At 35.3% G+C, this 19,153-nt stretch overlaps 1 protein-coding gene across 1 annotated transcript in view; it reads left to right on the top strand.

Moving 5' to 3' along the window:
* LOC136028719 (cartilage oligomeric matrix protein-like) overlaps positions 1-18,946 on the top strand; it is a 136,446-nt gene extending 117,500 nt beyond the window's left edge. The window contains exons 11-14 of the mRNA XM_065706587.1: positions 3,700-3,787; positions 8,607-8,790; positions 11,732-11,969; positions 18,660-18,946. Of these exons, the coding sequence (XP_065562659.1) occupies positions 3,700-3,787; positions 8,607-8,790; positions 11,732-11,969; positions 18,660-18,754 (605 nt within the window). The 3' untranslated portion in view covers positions 18,755-18,946. The remainder of the gene's footprint in view (positions 1-3,699; positions 3,788-8,606; positions 8,791-11,731; positions 11,970-18,659) is intronic.
* Positions 18,947-19,153: the final 207 nt, after the last annotated feature.

Below are 19,153 nucleotides of genomic sequence, written 5' to 3'. Positions count from 1 at the left end.
TTACCCCTTCATACGAGATCAAATGTATGTCCTATTCCTCTTTACTACACAGAATTTCACACTTTTATTATGGGCATTCTTGAATGAACATAGCTATGTGCATAGGCTACAAAATACTTGAATTGCATCAGCGAAATATATTGAAGTTTTAATCGGATTAATAAACCAAAAGGGTACAAACTTTTGTGCATACAAAGTTTATTAATAAAAACAATTTTACAAAGCATTAATTAAAACACAGAAAAAGCAGTTACAACTCAACAGCAGAAAAAACGAAACGTAAGAAACCTGACATAAGATGGAATATAAACAAAAACAACATGAATTGAAGAGAGGTAGGGGTCCTAAAAACCGATTCCAGAGAGGAGGGTTGATATTAGAGGTAAATTTAAATCACATTGGGATATATTTGATGGCTTTTAATGAAAATACCTCGTTTCTTTGAGATAAGACTATGTACCCCCAGTTGACAAGCGCAGATTTGAATGATATTTTCCCCTTAAATTTCACATAATCTTGTCAGAGGTGAATTTAAGCCACAATAAGATATTTTTGAGGGTGCTGATTTCTTAGGAAGACTTTATACTCCTGTCTGTTTGACTAAGGGTTACATTTCACTCTCCCTCAGTCTAAACATTCTGTTAGCACCTCTCCACTTACCTTAAACTCTTGAAAACGTTAATTCAGACATTTTACGCAGCCGTGCCAATATGTGACTAGCACACCCTACTATTCAATTCCAGAGTTAAAACTTCGAAAATACTAAGTGTTATCTCGGAGGGGTCTTAATGAAAATCCCTCATTTCATTGACTGGGCGTTAGATTTCAGTAACCGCACCGCTAGAAAATTCATTTAACACCTCCTTCATTAACTTTAAGCTGTAGAACATCTTATTCTTAGCAATTATTGCCACCGTAGCAAAATATGGCTTCCTCTTGGCACCCCGATGATACATTTTATCATTCCTAAGACCTTTTACCGATATTTTAATGGTAAAAATATAATTTAAATCCATTTATTCATTTTTTTTGTAAGTCAACCTTCCCTGATACACCATGTCAATTCACCCTTAGTCAATTCCACAATTCTAGTTCCACAATTCAGCACTAATTTCTGTCGATTCCAAGATTTTGTATGTAGCTCCCTCCGTGGTAATCTATGGCTTTCGAATGACACCCTTCTGGTGCAAATTATCATGTGTAAGGGTTTTTCAACCTTCTTTCTCACAAAAATAACTTTATAGACTAAAATGACCATTGTGTTTCATTTGAACAGCTGCAAATCGACATTTCATTGCTAGATTATAATGACCCATGGTAAATCCCTGACACTGAATGGTTAGCATATGAGAACCTCTAGCTGACATTATTTTTTAAAGGGCATTTTTTGGGCAATTTCAAGCAAAATAATCATTTACACTAGAATCAATCCTTTAAACTTAATGGAAAAGATCCCCATTAGTGTCTTTTCCTGATGACTCTAAACAGTTTAGGGCTACTTGGCATAATGGCTACTAAGGGCTACTAAGAAACCCTCATGCAAATATCCTAAGAAAATCGCAAATTCTTCTTGAAAAATACAAAATACTTATTACAAAGAAAAAAATATATCCAAAAAGATCACAAATTGTTCTTACAAAATAAATATAATTATTGCAATACAAAGAATATTTCTTACAAAACAGAAAATACATCAAAGGAAGTCAATGTACCAGCCCTATGAAACCCTCCAGCACAAATCTTAGATGGCAGCAGTAGAAATGTGATATTATTTAAAATCTATCGTTGATTTCTTAGGATGTATTTTGGTTTTGTGGGAATATTTTGGGATTTGTAAGATGTAATTTTTGTTTTTCAATATGAATTTGTGATTATTTAGGATGATTTTTTGTTGTATAAGAATATTTTTGTTCTGTAAGAATAGTTTTATTTTTTTAAGAAGTGTTTTTTGTTTATAACAAGTATTTTATAAGACCTAAGTGTTTTACTACTACTACTACTACTACTACTAATAGATCACTGCAGCACCAAGCCGCCTGAGGCCAACACAGCTACGCAGGCTCCTCCTCCAACCTAATCTATTTAAAGGCTTCCTCTTTTCACCTTCCAGAAATTCTTCATATCCTTTAAATCTTTATTTATGACATCCTCCCAACCAAGATAAAGACGACCTGCTTTCCGTGTAGCCCCAGACGGTTGGCCAAAAAGGACAATCTTTGGTAGTCTGTCACCCTTTATCCGTAGAACGTGGCCAGGCCATCTCAACCTTTCTTCCATTATAGCCCTAGAAAGCGGGATTGAACCATATTTTTCGTACAGCCTACTGTTTGAAATACGGTCAGTCAGCCGGGTACCCAGAACAATCCATGGGCAATTTCTCTGGAAAATATCTAGTAAATTTTCATCTGCTTTTCAGAGCGCCCATGCTTCAGAACCATATTTGACCACTGTCATCACTGTAGCTTCCAATATTTTAATCTTGATTTGCAGACTTATCTTTCTATTCTTCCAAACTTTTTTTAAACTGTGAAAAACACCCTGAGCCTTAGCTATTCTACTTTTAACATCTTCACTGCTCCCACCATCTTTACTTATAATACTACCAAGGTAACTGAAGCTCCCAACCTGATCAATCTTTTCGTTACCTAATGTCACCTGTTCATCTTCTCTTATTCCTAGTCTTAGTGACATAGTCTTCTTAACATTAATTTCCAAGCCTATTTTAGCACCCTGAACTCGCAAAACCTCTAAAACTTCATTCATTTTGCTCACACTTTCATCTAATATGCTTGAATCATCAGTATAATCTAAGTCCAGGAGCGTTTTTCCTCCCCATTTGATTCCGTGGTCTCCAATTGCCTTTCCTGTGCTCCTTAAGACAAAGTCCATCAAAATGATCCATATAAAGGGGGGGGGGGTAGAACACAACCCTGCTTAACTCCTGCTTTAATACAAAACCAGTTGCTAACCTCATTTCCTACCTTAGCCGCAGCAGTATTATTCTTGTACATAGCACAAATCACTTTAATGTATTTTTCTGGTATACCATATAACGATAAGACCTTTGCTAACGCTCTTCTATCAACAGAATCGAAAGCTTGCTCATAATCGATAAAACTGAGGACCAAAGGTGTTTGAAAACGAAGGGACTTCTCAATTATTAACCTAAGAGTGAAAACTTGATCGACACATCCTCTACGTTTTCTAAAACCGCCTTCTACCTTCTTCCCTTAGACCAGGTCTTTTTATGATATACAGTAATACAGAATGGAATTACAGCAAACGATTTTCACATTTCCATGCACTAATTCTCAGTGGCTCCACCCATTATGGATGGAGTGGCTCCATCCAAAATCCATTATGGATTTTAAAAGTGTCCATTAGATAAAAAACCTTACCTAGAGTTTGCAGGAAAGGTCTTTTTACTGATCAATTATACTATCACCTCAATTCTCAATAGAAAATAAGCAAATTATTTGATAAATTTTATCGCAAACTCTAGCACAGAGATTGACTCACCAACTATGCTTATGTTTAATGTTTTTAATGCTGAAAGTTTTATTAATTTTCAATTCTGATTGGATTTGAAAAGTATCTATGCTACAGCATTACAAAATGCTTGACCTTTGCTCTCGTTTTGGTGATTTTACTGAAGAGTTTATTTACCGATACTGATAGTAATGAAAGTCTCTTCTTTAGGTTACCATCGATTTGAGGGTGTTGACTTTGAAGGAACATTTTTTGTTGATACACACGCGGATGACGACTATATAGGCTTTATTTTCAGGTACTTTTTTCCATCAGTTAATGTCTAGGAAAATAATTTGTCTTCTAACTTGTCTTTTAAAAAATGTGTTTAACGAAGTTTACTTTTAGACTTATCACACTGAATGCAGAAGAGCTTGTTCCTTTTGTAACAAAAAAATTATCAAACAGTTTGTAGTTGCCATAGTAGGGTAACAACAACATTTAAAAGAAAAGGTAATGTTGGCGTATAGAACAAAAGAATAATGTTTTTTATAATAATTCAAATGTTTTAGATTCCGAAATTTAAACTTCTCAACATAATTTTGTAAGCCTCAAGAAACTTGCTCGATTTTACGAAAAGGGAAAATGCAACCCCATTGATTTTGGTCACTTAAATATTAAGTTTTATCAATAAAATAATTTTGTCAAAAACGAGCAGAGGAAAGGAACTTAGCATGTAGGCTTTAAACCTTAAGACAAAATCGTAAATTTTTTATCAGTTGTGTGAAGAAAAATGGTCATTTATATTTTTGTTTTGATTAATTTGTATTTTTTTTATTCTCTACCGATAGTTGATCACCTTTAAGAAGTGATCATGTAGGATTTTTAAGAAGCTGATTCCAGAGAAAAACTAAATTTGAAATAATTTTTGAGGAGCAGAAAATATTGTGACAGGGTGGAATGGTCCTGTCTACCATTCCTAGGAGTAAAACAACAGTATTTGGTAGGGTACCAAAAATCCATCCAAGCAAAGTTTGAGATAAGCAATCAATTGGAAATCGTTTCAAGCCTTCATTTTAAAAGGCATTAGGGAAGCGCAGCATCAGAGTGGACCCTTCACAAGTTTTTCCAACAAAGACTGAGACTGCTAACGCTGCTACAGATATGCTGCCATCTTCAACGAATTTTCAATATAGTAAACGATTTAGCATTTGCACTGGATTTTAATAAATGGATAACTAGTCTTGGTTGGGTTCGCTGTTTTTTTTTTTTTTTTTTTTTTTTTTTTTTTTTTTTTTTTTTTTGCTGAAAGTCTTTTCTTAGCTAAATTATTTATTTTGTGTCGCCTCCAGTATTAGAATAATATTCGTTGGCTTGAATGTATCAACATTTTGTAATATTGTAAACATTTTAATTGTTATAATGTAATCATTTTTTTGTAATTTTGTAATATCATTTCTAATTTTTTTTTACTGTTTTAAAAAACAGAATTAAGAGAATGAGTCAAACTCTTGAATCTAAGAGAAAAGTGTTAAGAGAAAGAGTCTAAGAGAAAGAGTTAAGAAAAAGAGTGCCAGAAGACAGATCATGGAAGCTGTTTATTTTTTTTCCAGGGGTGATCGTATCGACCCAGTGGCCCTCAAATGTTGCAAATTCTAATGGAAATTAAAAGTTCTAGTGCCCCTTTTAAGTGACCAAAAACATGAAAGGAACCTAGACCCCCTCCAACGCCCATTTTTCCCCAAAGTTACCGGAACAAAATTCTGCGATAGCATTTCTATTCACCATAGTTGAAAAACCTAATAACTAAGTTGTTGGGGACAACTTACTCCCCCACAGTTCCCGTAGGAGGGGCTGCAAGTTGCAAACTTTGACCAGTGTTTACATATAGTAGTGGTTATTGGGAAGTGTACAGACGTTTTCAGGGAGATATTTTTTGTTTGGGGGAAGAAGTTGAGGGGGGGGGGGTAATATGGGAGGATCTATCCATGGAGGAATTTGTTATAGGAGAAGAAAATTTCAATGAAGGATTTTCTAGCATTATTAAAAAAAATAATAATAAGTATGAAAATTTTTTTCAACTGAAAGTAAGAACCAGCGTTGAAACTGTTCGTTGAAAACGAACAAAAATTATTACGCACATGAGGGGATCAACTATTCGTATTACCTCAGACTTAACGCTAAAGTAGTTTTAGTGATTTAAACTATTTATTCTTCGGCCTTTGTGATTCAGGGGGTCATTCTTAAGGAATTGGGAGAAAATTTAAGCTTTAGTGTAAAAAGCGAGGTATTGACGAGGGGGTGAACCCCCTCATTAACTTAGTAAAAATATGCGAATATAGAAGTTCGTTAAGCAATTTAATTCGTAAGCTTCGTATATTTTTTACTAATGAAAGTAAAAAATTAAAAGTTCTAGTTGTCTTTTTAAGTAATCAAAAAATTAGAGGGCAACTGGGCCTCCTCCCCCAATTCTTTTCTTCTCAAAATCTACGAATTAAAACTATTAGAAAGCAATTTAGCAAAAAAAGAATAATATGCAAATTTCGTTTTAATTATTTATGGGCGAAGAGCAAAAATCCAAACATGCATTAATTCGAAAACGTTCAGAAATTAAATAAAAGATAACTTACAGTAAGGAGCGACAATAAAACTTAAAATGAACAGAAATTACTCCGTATATGAAAGGGGCTTTTCCTCCTCAATGCCCTGCTCTTTATGCTAATATTTTTTACCATTCTGAAAAGTAGAGTTAAGAGAAAGAGTCAAACTTTAGCGCAAAGAGCGAGGCATTGAGGAGGGAAAAGCCCCTTTCATGTACGGAGTAATTTCTATTAATTTTAAGTTTTAGTGTCGCTCCTTACTTTCAGTTGAAAAAAAACTTGTTTTTTCATATAATCTGTAAATAGTACGGCAAATAATTAATATATAAATAAAAGTAAAAGTATAATAATATCTTATGCAACGATAATGCAATAATAATATTATAATGGTTAATATATTAATGAATTAACATGGAAATGAATTATTGATAACAATTAATGATTTTAAAGCAAGAAGGTAACGCTTTGTTAAGCTGTTTTTCATGCATTAGGTTTTAGTGCTCGGGCCTGTTTATGAAACAGTTCTTGGTAACGAACTGTAGTAAGGAGGGACCCAGCTCAATAGTAACCACAACTCTAAAAAATGGATATTGATACCAATAGCTACATCAAAGAATCGTATTTTCATGCTGATTTTGAATATATAAATTTCATCAAGTTTAGTCTTACCCATAAAAAGTTACGAGCCTGAGATTTGCCTTATTCTAGAAAATAGGAGGAAACACCCCTTAAAAGTCACAGCATTTCAAAAAAATCGCACCATCAGATTCAGCGTATCAGAGAACCCTATCTTAGAAGTTTGAAGCTCCTATCAACAAAAATTTGTATTTTTTGCCAGAAGGCAGATCGTGGATGCGTGTTTATTTGTTTGTTTGTTTGTTTTTTTCCCCAGGGGTGATCGTATCGACCCAGTGGTCCTAGAACGTTGCGAGGGGGCTCATTCTTACGGAAATGAAAAGTTCTAGTGCTCTTTTTAAGTGACCATAAAAATTGGAGGACACCTAGGCTCTCTTCCACGCTAATTATTTTCCCAAAGTCAGCGAATCAAAATTCTGAGATAGCCATTTTATTCAGCATAGTCGAAAAAACCTTATAACTATGTCTTTGGGGACCAGTTACTTCCCCACAGTCCCAATGGGAGGGGCTACAAGTTACAAACTTTGACCGGTGCTTGCATAATATAGAGAGGGTTATTGGGAAGTGTACAGACCTTTTCAGGGGGATTTTCATTTGGTTGTGGAAAGGGTTTGAGAAAAGGGGTATGTGTTGGGGGAACTTTCCATCGAGGAATTTGTCAAGGGGGAAGAAAATTTGCATGAAGGAAGCGCAGGATTTTCTAGCATTATTAAGAAAAAATAAATAAAAAATATGAAAAAGTTTTTTCAATTGGAAGTAAGGAGCACCATAAAAATTTAAAACGAACAGAAATTATTACGCATATGAGGGGCTCACCTCCTCCTAATACTTCTCTCTTTACGCTAAAGTATTTTAGTAATTTAACTATTTATTCTACGGCTTTTGTGATTCAGTGGTCATTCTTAATGAACTGGGAAAAAAAAATTAAGCTTTAGTGTAATGAGCTAGGTACTGACGAGGGGGCGAACCCACTCATATATGTACCAAAAACATGAGAATACAAAAGTTCGTTACGTAACCTAATTTATGAGTTACGTATATCTTTCACTAATAAAAACATTCGTAAAAAATTAAAAATTTTAGTTGCTTTTTTAAGTAGCCAAAAAATCGGAGGGCAACTAGGCTTCCTCCCCCACTCCTTTTCTTCTCAAAAAAAAACTATGAAAAAGCCATTTAGAAAAAAAATATGCAAATTTCTTTTTAATTATTCCTCTGCAGAGAGCCAAAATCAAAAGATGCATTGATTCAAAAACGTTCAGAAATTAAATAAGAAAACAGGTTTTTTAACTGAAAGTTAGGAGCGACATTAAAACTTAAAACGAACAGAAATTCCTTCATATATGAAAGGGGCTGCTTCCTCATCAACGTCCTCTCTTTACGCTAAAGTTTTTTACTGTTTTAGAAAAGTAGAGTTAAGAGGAAGCGACAAACTTTAGCGTAAAGAGCGGGACGTTGATGAGGAAGCAGTCCCTTCCATTTACGAAGTACTTTCTGTTTGTTTTAAATTTTAATGTCGCTCCTTACTTTCAGTTAAAAAAAACTTGTTTGTTTTATTTAATCTCTTTAACAGAACTGTAGTGAGAACATAGGTTGACTTCATTGCAGTTAAGGGTCGAAAAACATTGTTGGTCTTTGTCTATGCATTCAAGCTAGCCTACTCTAGAAAACAAATCATCGTTTAAATTTTATTATGGATTGTCAAAAAGTTCGCGCCACACCAGCAGCTAGTAGATATATAAGATACATATATAAGCTACGTATATAAGATTTATACATCTTATATGTAAATTTTACATGTAATAGGTTTAATGAGTCTAAAATATATATATATAACAATACATATATAAGATACAATGCGTATAGATACAATAAGATACAATTATGATACAATTATTTTTGTAGTTATCAGAACAATTCTCAGTTTTATGCTGTAATGTGGAAGAAAAACACACAGGGCTATTGGCATTCAAATCCTTTCCGTGCTATTGCTGAACGTGGCATACAGCTTAAACTGGTAAAATCAAATACGGGTCCTGGTGAAATGATGAGGAACTCATTATGGCATACAGGAGACACTGAAAATCAGGCAAGTTTTAAGGCTTGAAATCAAGGAGCTAATCTCATGGCTAAGAGGTCAAAATATATGCATTCACAGTAAAGTTGTTTCTATCAGTCTTGCGATGCCAATCAAAATAAGTGTAGACTAAGTAGAGTTTGATAAATAAAGTGATTTAAATCGCTTATGAATTGCAAGAAAAATGATTTCAAAACGGGGAAAATGTGCAGGAAGTCTAAAGGGTCTTACTAATACAAAAGACGAGATGAAATTCAATTATTTAAAAGTTCTAACTAAAAACAAAAAACAATTACCATAAACGAATAAACAAACTAACAACTCATTTAAATTAAAATGAATAATCAAATCAAACACTTAAAAACCTTCCCAAAAATTATTTTAGTAAAATAAAATTAACTGAGGAATCGACTTATAGTAGTAATCTCACAGACAATTTTTTTGTTTTTTAATTGCCTCTTCAATCAGAACTGCAATGGAGTAAAGGAGTACATTGTTTTAGCGCAGTTCACCAAGGAAGTAACTAAAATAAATATGTAGATTCTTACTCACTTTCCACTGCGAAAACAAGCTCTAGAAACCTTTTTTTGAAGGATAAAGAGCAAGGAGTGATTAAATTGACACCATAATCCCTTAATTCTGTTGAAAGTTCAGGTTTCCCATCCACAACTTAAGACCAAAGAATAGTGCAGTAATTACATACTTATTTGTAATTTAAATATTTCCGATTTTTTGTTCAATGAAACACATGTAGTTCTTATTGAGTTATGTAATTGTTACTGCTGGAAGAGAACTTTAAATTCCTCAAGTTTCCTTTGACTCCATCAAATCTTAACTTGGATGTACAGTAAAAAACATCAACTTTCATTTTTACACAGCATTGGTTTTATCCTTAAATAAATTATAAGGGCCAATTTTCGATTTTGTTGGCGTTGCCCTTTGTGTATCAGTTTTTATTAAACTAGCGGTTGGGGTGGCGCTTTACACCACCCCAACACCTAGTTGGCTTGAACTCAGTGAGGTTCCCGCTATTTGGAAAAAAGCTATTGTCGTCCCAATATCCAAAGGTGGGAAACGAGAAGACCCATTAAACTACAGACCGATAAGCCTCACTTGTATCACGTGTAAAGTACTTGAGTCTCTTATTGCAGACCACACCCTAGAACACTTAAAACGAGAAAAAAATACTTACCGAAAACCAGTTTGGTCTTCTTAAGGAACGATCTGCAGAAATCCAACTGCTTTGTGCCACTGATGATCGGAAGAAAAACATCGACAAGGGGTTCCAGATTGATCTCATATACTTGGATCTCGAGAAACCCTTTGACAAAGTTCCCCGCAAGCTTGTCGTTCAGAAGCTCAGTAAATGCGGTCTCTCCTCATCCGGGTCCTCATCCAGTCTTCTTCAATGGATTACGGACTTCTTAACTGACACAAAGCAAGTTGTGTGCGTAGAAGGTTGTTTCAGCAATACCGAAGAGGAAGTTCTTAGCGGAGTACCCCAGGGGTCAATCCTCGGCCCTCTTCTGTTTAATCTCTACATCAACGACCTAGTTGAGGGCATCAAATCTGACATCCTTCTCCACGCCGACGACGCAAAGCTCTATCGTTTCATCTCGTCTTGTGAAGGCACTCACCACCTGCAGCCGGGTCCCCAACAATTCGATGACTGGATGAAGAAGTGGATCATGGAAATCAATAGTTGAAATTACTAAAAATACTTTAGCGTAAAGAGCTAGGTATCATAAGGAGGTGAGCCCCTTATATGGGTAATAATTTCTGTTTGTTTTAAGTTTTATTGCTGTTCCTTACTTCCAGCTGAAAAAGCTTTTTCACATTTATTTTTTAATCTTTTTTTTTAAATAATGCTAGTAAATCCTGCTCTCCCTTCATGGAATTTTTCTTCTCCCATGACAAATTCTCGATGGAAAGTTCCCCCAGCATATCCCCCTCTTCTCAACCCCTCCCCCCAACCAAAAAAATCCTCCTGAAAACGCCTGTATACTTCCCAATAACCATTACTATATGTAAGCACAGGTCAAAGTTTGTAACTTGTTGCCCCTCCCACGGGGACTGTGGGGGAGTAAGTCGTCCCCAAAGACATAGTTATAAGGTTTTTCGACTACGCTGAATAAAATGGCTATCTCAGAATTTTGATCCGTTGACTTTGGGAAAATAATTAGCGTGGGAGGGGGCCTAGGTGCCCTCCAATTTTTTTGGTCACTTAAAAAGGGCACTAGAACTTTTCATTTCGTTAGAATGAGCCCTCTTGCAACATTCTAGGACAACTGGTTCGATACGATCACCCCTGGGAAAAAAAACAAAACAGAAAAACAAAAAAACAAAAAAACAAATAAACACGCATCCGTGATCTGCCTTCTGGCAAAAAATGCAAAATTCCACATTTTTGTAGATAGGAGCTCGAAACTTCTACAATAGGGTTCTCTGATACGCTGAATCTGATGGTGTGATTTTCGTTAAGATTCTATGACTTTTAGGGGGTGTTTCCCCCTATTTTCTAAAATAACGCAAATTTTCTCAGGCTCGTAACTTTTGATGGGTAAGACTAAACTTGATGAAACTTATATATTTAAAACCAGCATTAAAATGCGATTCTTTTGATATAGCTATTGGTATCAAAATTCCATTTTTAGAGTTTTGGTTACTATTGAGCCGGGTCGCTCCTTACTACAGTTCGTTACCACGAACTGTTTGATGTTATTAATGAACACTTGCTGAAATATTTGCTAAAATTTTATTTTTTGCGCTTGAAGTATATTCTTTCCTACCCTAAAATGCATCTATTGAACAGCTGATGCTGATGATCAGTACCAGCTGATGTGAAACTCCATCATCAAAATAATAGTTCAGTTTTGGTTACTATCAGAACAAGCCACCTCATGTTTATAGTTCACTAGAATGAACTGTTTGATAAGCTAAAAATATTTTATAGGTGAAACTTCTTTGGAGAGATCCGGAGAATGTTGCCTGGAAGGGAAAGGTAGCTTACCGCTGGAATTTGCTTCATCGTCCCAAAATTGGCTTAATAAGACTTAAGATCCTTGAAGGAGAGAATTTAGTGGCAGATTCTGGAAACATTTATGATAGCACTTTAAAAGGTGGAAGACTAGGAGCTCTGTGTTTTTCTCAAGAAGGCATTACCTGGTCAAATTTAGTTTACAGGTGTAATGGTAGGTTCTTAAATTTTGATTCTTAAACATTCTGTGTTTTTTAGAGATATAATGTATTTGATATACACATTTTTTGGATAATTTGTACTTTCACTACTTCTTCTTCATAAAATAAATCTACATTTGCTTCTTAGGTGTCACAAACTTCAAGTCTCAGCTTGCAGTAGTATATTTTTGGTAGCTTCTTAGCTGTTTTTCGTATCCCACGATCGTATTGTCGTTTTTTAAGCGTTTATAGGTGTTTTTTTTTTACATTATAGGATAGTGGAGTAATAGAAACAGACAATCAGAAGCAGACGGGGCTAATCATCGTTGTGCATAGCTGGATGAATATTGATTCGTAATATTCATTCTCCTTAAGACCTCGTAATTCCAGGCTTTCCTTTCCAAGAGAGAATGTCAATAATCTATTATCTTAGGGATCCAAATTTTAAGTTTGATTGGGATATCAAATTATCGTTCTTCTAAAGTTTGTTTTTTATGACGCAGCACTTCACAAAATAACGTCACTTTTCTGGTAGTTTTCTGGTAATAGTTTTTTATTTATTTTCAATTTGCTCATCAAATTTTGAAGAGTCAAAGCCACTCCTACTTAAGGCCATGAGCTTGGGGATGAAAACAATTTTCATATTTCTTTGACTTAAAATTTTTTTTTTTCTATGCTCCTATGCTAATATTTCTTATATATACTTCGAATCAACAGGGGAAGTCACTAGGCTCCAGTTTTGGGGGTCCTTCTGCTCACTCTATCTCAGTGGTCTTTTAGGCCAGCCATTCTCATAGAATTTCTTTAATTTACATATTATTTCTATTTTCTTACCGTGTATTTTTTTAAGGCATTTCCCCTATCCATTATTCACAATTTGTTTTTTTTAAGCTCGGGCATACAACGACATTTTCACGGGGTTACTTACTCTCCCTGTACAATATAGAGAAAGAGAACTTAACCACGACTATTGGAAATTAACACAACCATTGGAGAGAACTTAAGTCTCTTTACTTGAACCACGGGGAAAATCGCATGACTTTAAAAACCAAAAAATGGCTGCCAATATGATACTCCTCACTGAAAACATTTTTTTCCTTTTCAGTTTTTACATCTACAGGTTTTTATAATTAAAAAAACCAATATTTCAATAAAACCAATGTATACAAAAATACCCGCATTGAACATTGTAATTCTGCATTGTACACTTTAATGAGCAGCAAAAGAAAAAAAAAGAAGATGTTGTTAAAATTAGTAAAATAAGGTCTTTAAATAACATGGCTTGGTGCATGAATTTACTTAAAGCTAACAGCTAAGCTTAGGGCAGCTTAAGGATTATACGAAAATTGAAAAAAACTAGGTAAGTGATAAGTAAAAGAAAAAAAAAGAGATTGTTTGAAATTAATAAAAAAAAAATCTTTTGACTAATACGGCTTGGTGTATGAGTACAATTAAAGCTGTAAAGTAAGCTTAGGATTGTTAAAGGAGAACAGGAGAGTATGAAAACCAAGATAAATGAACATCAAAAGAAAAAAAAAGAATTGCTTGGAATCAATAAAAACGAAGTCTTTTGACTAAAGCGACTAAGCTTATGACTAGGGTACACGTAAAGCTGAAAAATAAGCTTAGGACTGTTAAAGAAGAGTAACAATTGAAAAATTAGGTTAATTACTAATAAAAAAGAAATATTAGAAATTAATAAAATAAAGACTTATTTTGTAATATGGATTGCTACACGAGTAAACTTAAAGGGTCAGCTCCCTGAACCTGGAGCTTTATCATATCCATTAAGTCCGAAAAATGATAAAATATAAGATGAACAAATCATGAACTAAGATCAAAATATCAAAAATGGCTTTCAGAGCTAAAAGTAATTTTTGACTTCTTTGATTTGCGCCTTTTTCATATTTTTGATATTTTGATCTTTGTTCATCTTAGTTCATTAGCTCATCATTGTTTATTTGTTCATCTTGTATTTTTTCATTATTCAGTCCTAATGGATATGATAAGGCTCCAGGCTCAGGAAGCTGACCCTTCTAGGTTCTCTGACTGACGGTACTTTTAGATTTGTTGAATTTAAGACCTTTCATGTTCATTTTACGGACCAAATGGGTCCAGAAATAGGTTTCTATGTAAGATAATGCTCAATTATAGGGGCGCTGACCCTTCAAGTTTTTGAAGCCGACCACACTGTTCAACTTTATTATACTTCTCGCTGGCCTTGTTTATAAATTTTTTAGACTGCTTTATCAGTCCTAGGCTTAGTTTTCAGCTTTGAGTGAACTCGTGTAGTAATCCACATTACTAAATAAGTCTTTATTTTAATAATTTCTTAGCAAATCAGGCAGCTAAAGATTAATCCTTAGCTTATTTTTCAGCTTTAAGTGTACTCATACACCAAGCCGTATTAGTCAAAAGATTTTTTTTTATTAAGTTCAAACAATCTCTTTTTTTCTTTCACTGCTCAATTACCTAGCTTTTTTCAATTTTCGTATACTCCTTTAACTGCCCTAAGCTTAGCTGTTAGCTTTAAGTAAATTCATGCACCAAGCCATGTTGGTTAAAGACCTTATTTTACTAATTTTAACAACATCTTTGTTTTTTTCTTTTACTGCTCATTACAATGTAAACTGCAGAATTACAGTGTGCAATGCTGTTTTTTTGTATCAATTGATTTTATTTAAATACTAGATATTGGGCTGGCGCTTCGCACCACCCCAACACCTAGTTGGTGGAGGCGCTTCGCGCCCCGCCCAAGCCCCCCCCCCGCGCGTGTAAGTTGTTACGCGCCATATTAGTTGCGCGCCATTGCAGTTGTGTCCCTGTGTCCCACCTGTGAATATAGATAGATATATATGTATATATATTTTTAACTACGTAAAACTTACGAATATACAACATTCTTCGCTGTCCCATTGTCTGTGCATATAAATAGATTGTCAGGTTTACCGACTCTTGAACATGCAACATATAATTGTCCATAGGAAAAACAGTCCGTATTTAGATCTATACCTCATTATTCTAATGATTGCCCTTGAGCTTTGTTGATGGTTATTGCTAACTGAATATTCCCTGTGTCCCCGTCGTCATTTATATATCCCCCCGGGATATATAAATGTCCCGTCATTTGTGTCCCGGTGTCCCAGTCTGTAATTTCTCTTTGAGCGTCCCGGTCGTCATTTATATTCCCTGTGTCCCAGTGTTCCTGGTCGTCATTTGTGTCCCGGTGTACCGGTCTGTAATTTATCTTTGAGTGTCCCGGTCGTCATTTATATTGCCTGTGTCCCAGTGTCTCGGTCTTCATTTATATTCCCTGTGTCCTGATCGTCATTTGTGTCCCGGTGTCCCGGTCTGTAGTGTTACGCGCCATTGTAGTTGTGTCCCTGTGTGCCACCTGTGATATATATATATATATATATATATATATATATATATATATATATATATATATATATATATATATATATATATATATATATGTTTTTAACTACGTAAAACTTGCGAATACACTACATTCCTTGTGGCCCCATTGTCTATGCATATAAATAGAATGTCAGGTTTACCGACTCTTGAACATGCAACATATAATTGTCCATGGAAAAAAACAATCTGCATTCAGATCTATACCTCATTATTCTAATGATTGCCCTCGAGTTTTGTTGATTGTGATTGCTAATCAAACATTCCCTGAGTCCTGATCGTTATTTGTGTCCCGGTATCCCAGTCTGTAATTTGTCTTTGAGAGTCCCGGTTGTCATTTATATTCCGTGTGTCTCGGTGTCCCAGTCGTCATTTGTGTCCCGGTGTCTCGGTCTGTAATTTCGTCAGTCGACAAACATGACGTCAGTTGACAAGCAACTTCATGACGACATACAGCTCAATCCTTATAATGACGTCAGTCGACAAACATGACGTCAGTCGACAAACAAACGTGACGTCAGTCAACACACACACACAAACAACTTATTTTTATAAATATAGATTGGTTTTGTTAATTATAAGAACCTCTAGATGTAAAAACTGAAAAGGAAAAATCTTTTCAGTGAGGAGCATCGTAATTGCAGCCATTTTTTGTTTTTCAAGCCATGCAATAAGCAATGCAATTTCCCAGGGGGTGTATAATAGAAACTGGGGCACCCTCTCCTGGGGGTCATAAGTACAGGTGGAGGAGGAAGAAGGCCCCTCAAATGTATACTCTACAGGGCTCACTGCCGTGTTCACACGTCACATGAGTTACAAACCTTCTCCCAGTAATGATTTAAATTGCATGGTGATGCAGAGCACCATCGTGGGAAGATCTTCTATAGGAGGACAACTGCGGCAGGGCGTAAGACCCAGCTTTATGGACAAAGGCCTCTGTAAAAGGCTGCCTCAACCCTTTCGGGGTACCTGCAAGACTGGGAAACTTGCGGTTAATTTTTTCCCACTTGAGGAGTGGCTCCCCTTGAGGAAATTATAGCCTAGTAAACAACACATCACTCTTACGGGATTATGATCATTGGATATTTTTCTGGGCTTGGTTTGTTTTGATGGGCGTTTTCGGGATAAAAAACCTCTTCCTAGCTGATTTATCTACTATGGGTTGCTTCCCCGAAGTAGCATAATATTTGTAGGTATGAATATATAATGAGTCGGAAGTAATAGGTTTGGGACTGTCCGTGCAGGATTTCGGCTTTTGTTGATAGAAGAGCATCGCCAAGTGCTGGAAACCATGTTGTGACCAAGATGGGCCCAGGATTACACAAAGCCTCCAACTTACTGGAGGCCCCAGGGACTTATTGCTGTCCAGTTCTAAGCCGGCTTAAGCGCTTCGGTGTAGACTTGAGAAGATATGTTGTCCCCCATCCTGCACTGGTATCCGGGATTACTGCTTTTCCTGAGGCCAAAATAATTTCAAAGATTTAAAGAACATTAAAATTGGAACATTAAATGTTACGACGTTAAAAAATTACTGAGGAATCCAGAAAAAATCTTGACTGAGGAATTCCGACGGTTTGAACTGGATTTGTTAGGAGTTTCAGAAACTCATATCCCAGGGGTAGGAAGCATGAAATTAGGTGACATAGAATTTGTTTACTCCGGCCGGAAGGATGGGGCATATAGACAGGGAATAGGGCATATGATGAATAAAGAAGCTGCTAAGTCTTGTTCAGGTGCCAAAATAGGCTCGAAAATTAATGTTAAGAAGACTAAGTCACTAAATCTAGGAATTAGAGAAGATGAACAGGTGACATTAGGTAACGAAAAGATTGATCAGGTTGGGAGCTTCAGTTACCTTGCTAGTATTATTAGTAAAGACGGTGGGAGCAGTGAAGATGTTAAAAGTAGAATAGCTAAGGCTCAGTGTGTTTTTTCACAGCTAAAAAAAGTTTGGAAGAATAGAAAGATAAGGCTGCAAATCAAGATTAGAATATTGGAAGCTACAGTGATGACAATGGTCAAATATGGCTCTGAAGCATGGGCGCTCCAAAAAGCAGATGAAAATTTACTAGATATTTTGCAGAGAAATTGCCTACGGATTGTTTTGGTTACCTGGCAGACTGACCGTATTTTAAACAGTAGGCTGTACGAAAAATGTAGTTCCATCCCGCTTTCTAGGGCTATAGTGAAAGAAAGGTTGAGATGGCTAGGTGAAGTTCTACAGATGAAGGATGACAGATTACCGAAAATTGTCCTCTTCGGGCAACCATTTGGGGCCACACGGAAAGCAGGTCGTCCTTGTCTGGGTTGGGAGGATGTCATAAATAAAGATTTAAAGGAAATGGGAACTTCCTGGGAGGGTATAAAGAGGGAAGTAGTAGATTTCCAATGGCTGTGTTTAGTTCCAGTGGTCGTGCTTAAGTTCTCTTTCTTCACTTTGTGTTTTGACATAACCCTTTTCAGTGGTTTAGGACTATTTCTTTCTTTTTTTTTACAGTTGGACATGTTCATGTCTTGTTAGGTTGCAGCTACCACTGCAACTATGATGCTCCTGCAGAGACTTTCAACAAAATTTTAATGTGTGCATGCGTATAATAGGCAATATTTTTTTTTTTAATTTTTTTTTTTTGAATTCCTAATTTCATTCTTCAGAGAGGCTTTCTATGATTATCTCCATATTTCCCTATTGAAAACAAAGACTTCATTTGTCTCCTACTACAGTTGAAGTCAAATGTAATTTGTTAATCTGTAATATACCAAGCATATTTTGATAAGTTAGTAGCCAAAGTAGTAACAAAAAAGAAATAAATTAGATCCATGATACCTCATTTGGAAGATTGGGGGATTTGTTTCTGCACAATATACTGTCAACATTTATGTTTCTAATTTTTACGTGTTTATATCAGGTCACTCGTCACTCTTAATTTCTTTTATCTTATAGAAAAGAAAAAAGGGTTTGTTCAGAGGGATATTAATTCAAAATTAAATTGAAATAATACGTCTTCATCTGATTGTATATGTACGGACCAACATGAAAAGAGGACCGATAAAATTGACATATAAGTTCGCTCAAAGATGTCTTACTTATGCCGCAGCGTTTTTGATCAATGGAGATATCATAAGTGACTTGACAAATTTTCAATATTTCTTTTATGACGACAAAACTAGGGCTAATTTTCTTACAGAGTTTTCTGCTTCTCGAAAAGAGAAATATTTAGGCTTTTGATCTTTAACACTCTTTCTTTCATTTTAATGCTTCTTTAAAGTGATTTAACTATTTTTAGACGCTGTTCCTGAAACTATCTATCAAGAACTACCTTCACAACTTCGAAACAAAGTAAAAATTGAGAAGTCACTTTCTACCCTATCAAACTTTTAGCATGTCATGTCCTTTGCCACGTCTTCTTATTGCTGATTGAAGCCTAGTTTCAAAGTGCGAATTTTTTAATGAGGGTGTGCCAATTTTTTTTTGAAAGTGAGAGTATTTACTTACACATGTATTTGAATAGAAAATAGTATTCAGGGTAAAATTAATAGTTAAAAAATAAATCATATCATCAAAAACAGTAAAGGCTTTCGTTTTATTCTATCAACCATTAAAGATATCTCATTTTGGCATTATCCCAATTTATCAGTACTTCAGTGCCATCTGTGAACCTGGTATATCTATCTATATATGTTAAAATAAGTTGTCTGTGTGTCTGTGTGTCTGTCGAGTGACGTCACTGTCCGCATATGACGTCTGAATTATTTCATCACATACCAATTCAAAAACGAA

This window comes from Artemia franciscana, chromosome 7, assembly GCF_032884065.1.
Source record: "Artemia franciscana chromosome 7, ASM3288406v1, whole genome shotgun sequence".
Classification (NCBI taxonomy): domain Eukaryota; kingdom Metazoa; phylum Arthropoda; class Branchiopoda; order Anostraca; family Artemiidae; genus Artemia; species Artemia franciscana.
The sequence above is the reverse complement of the archived record's forward strand: the minus strand, read 5'-3'. Positions and strand labels throughout refer to the sequence as shown.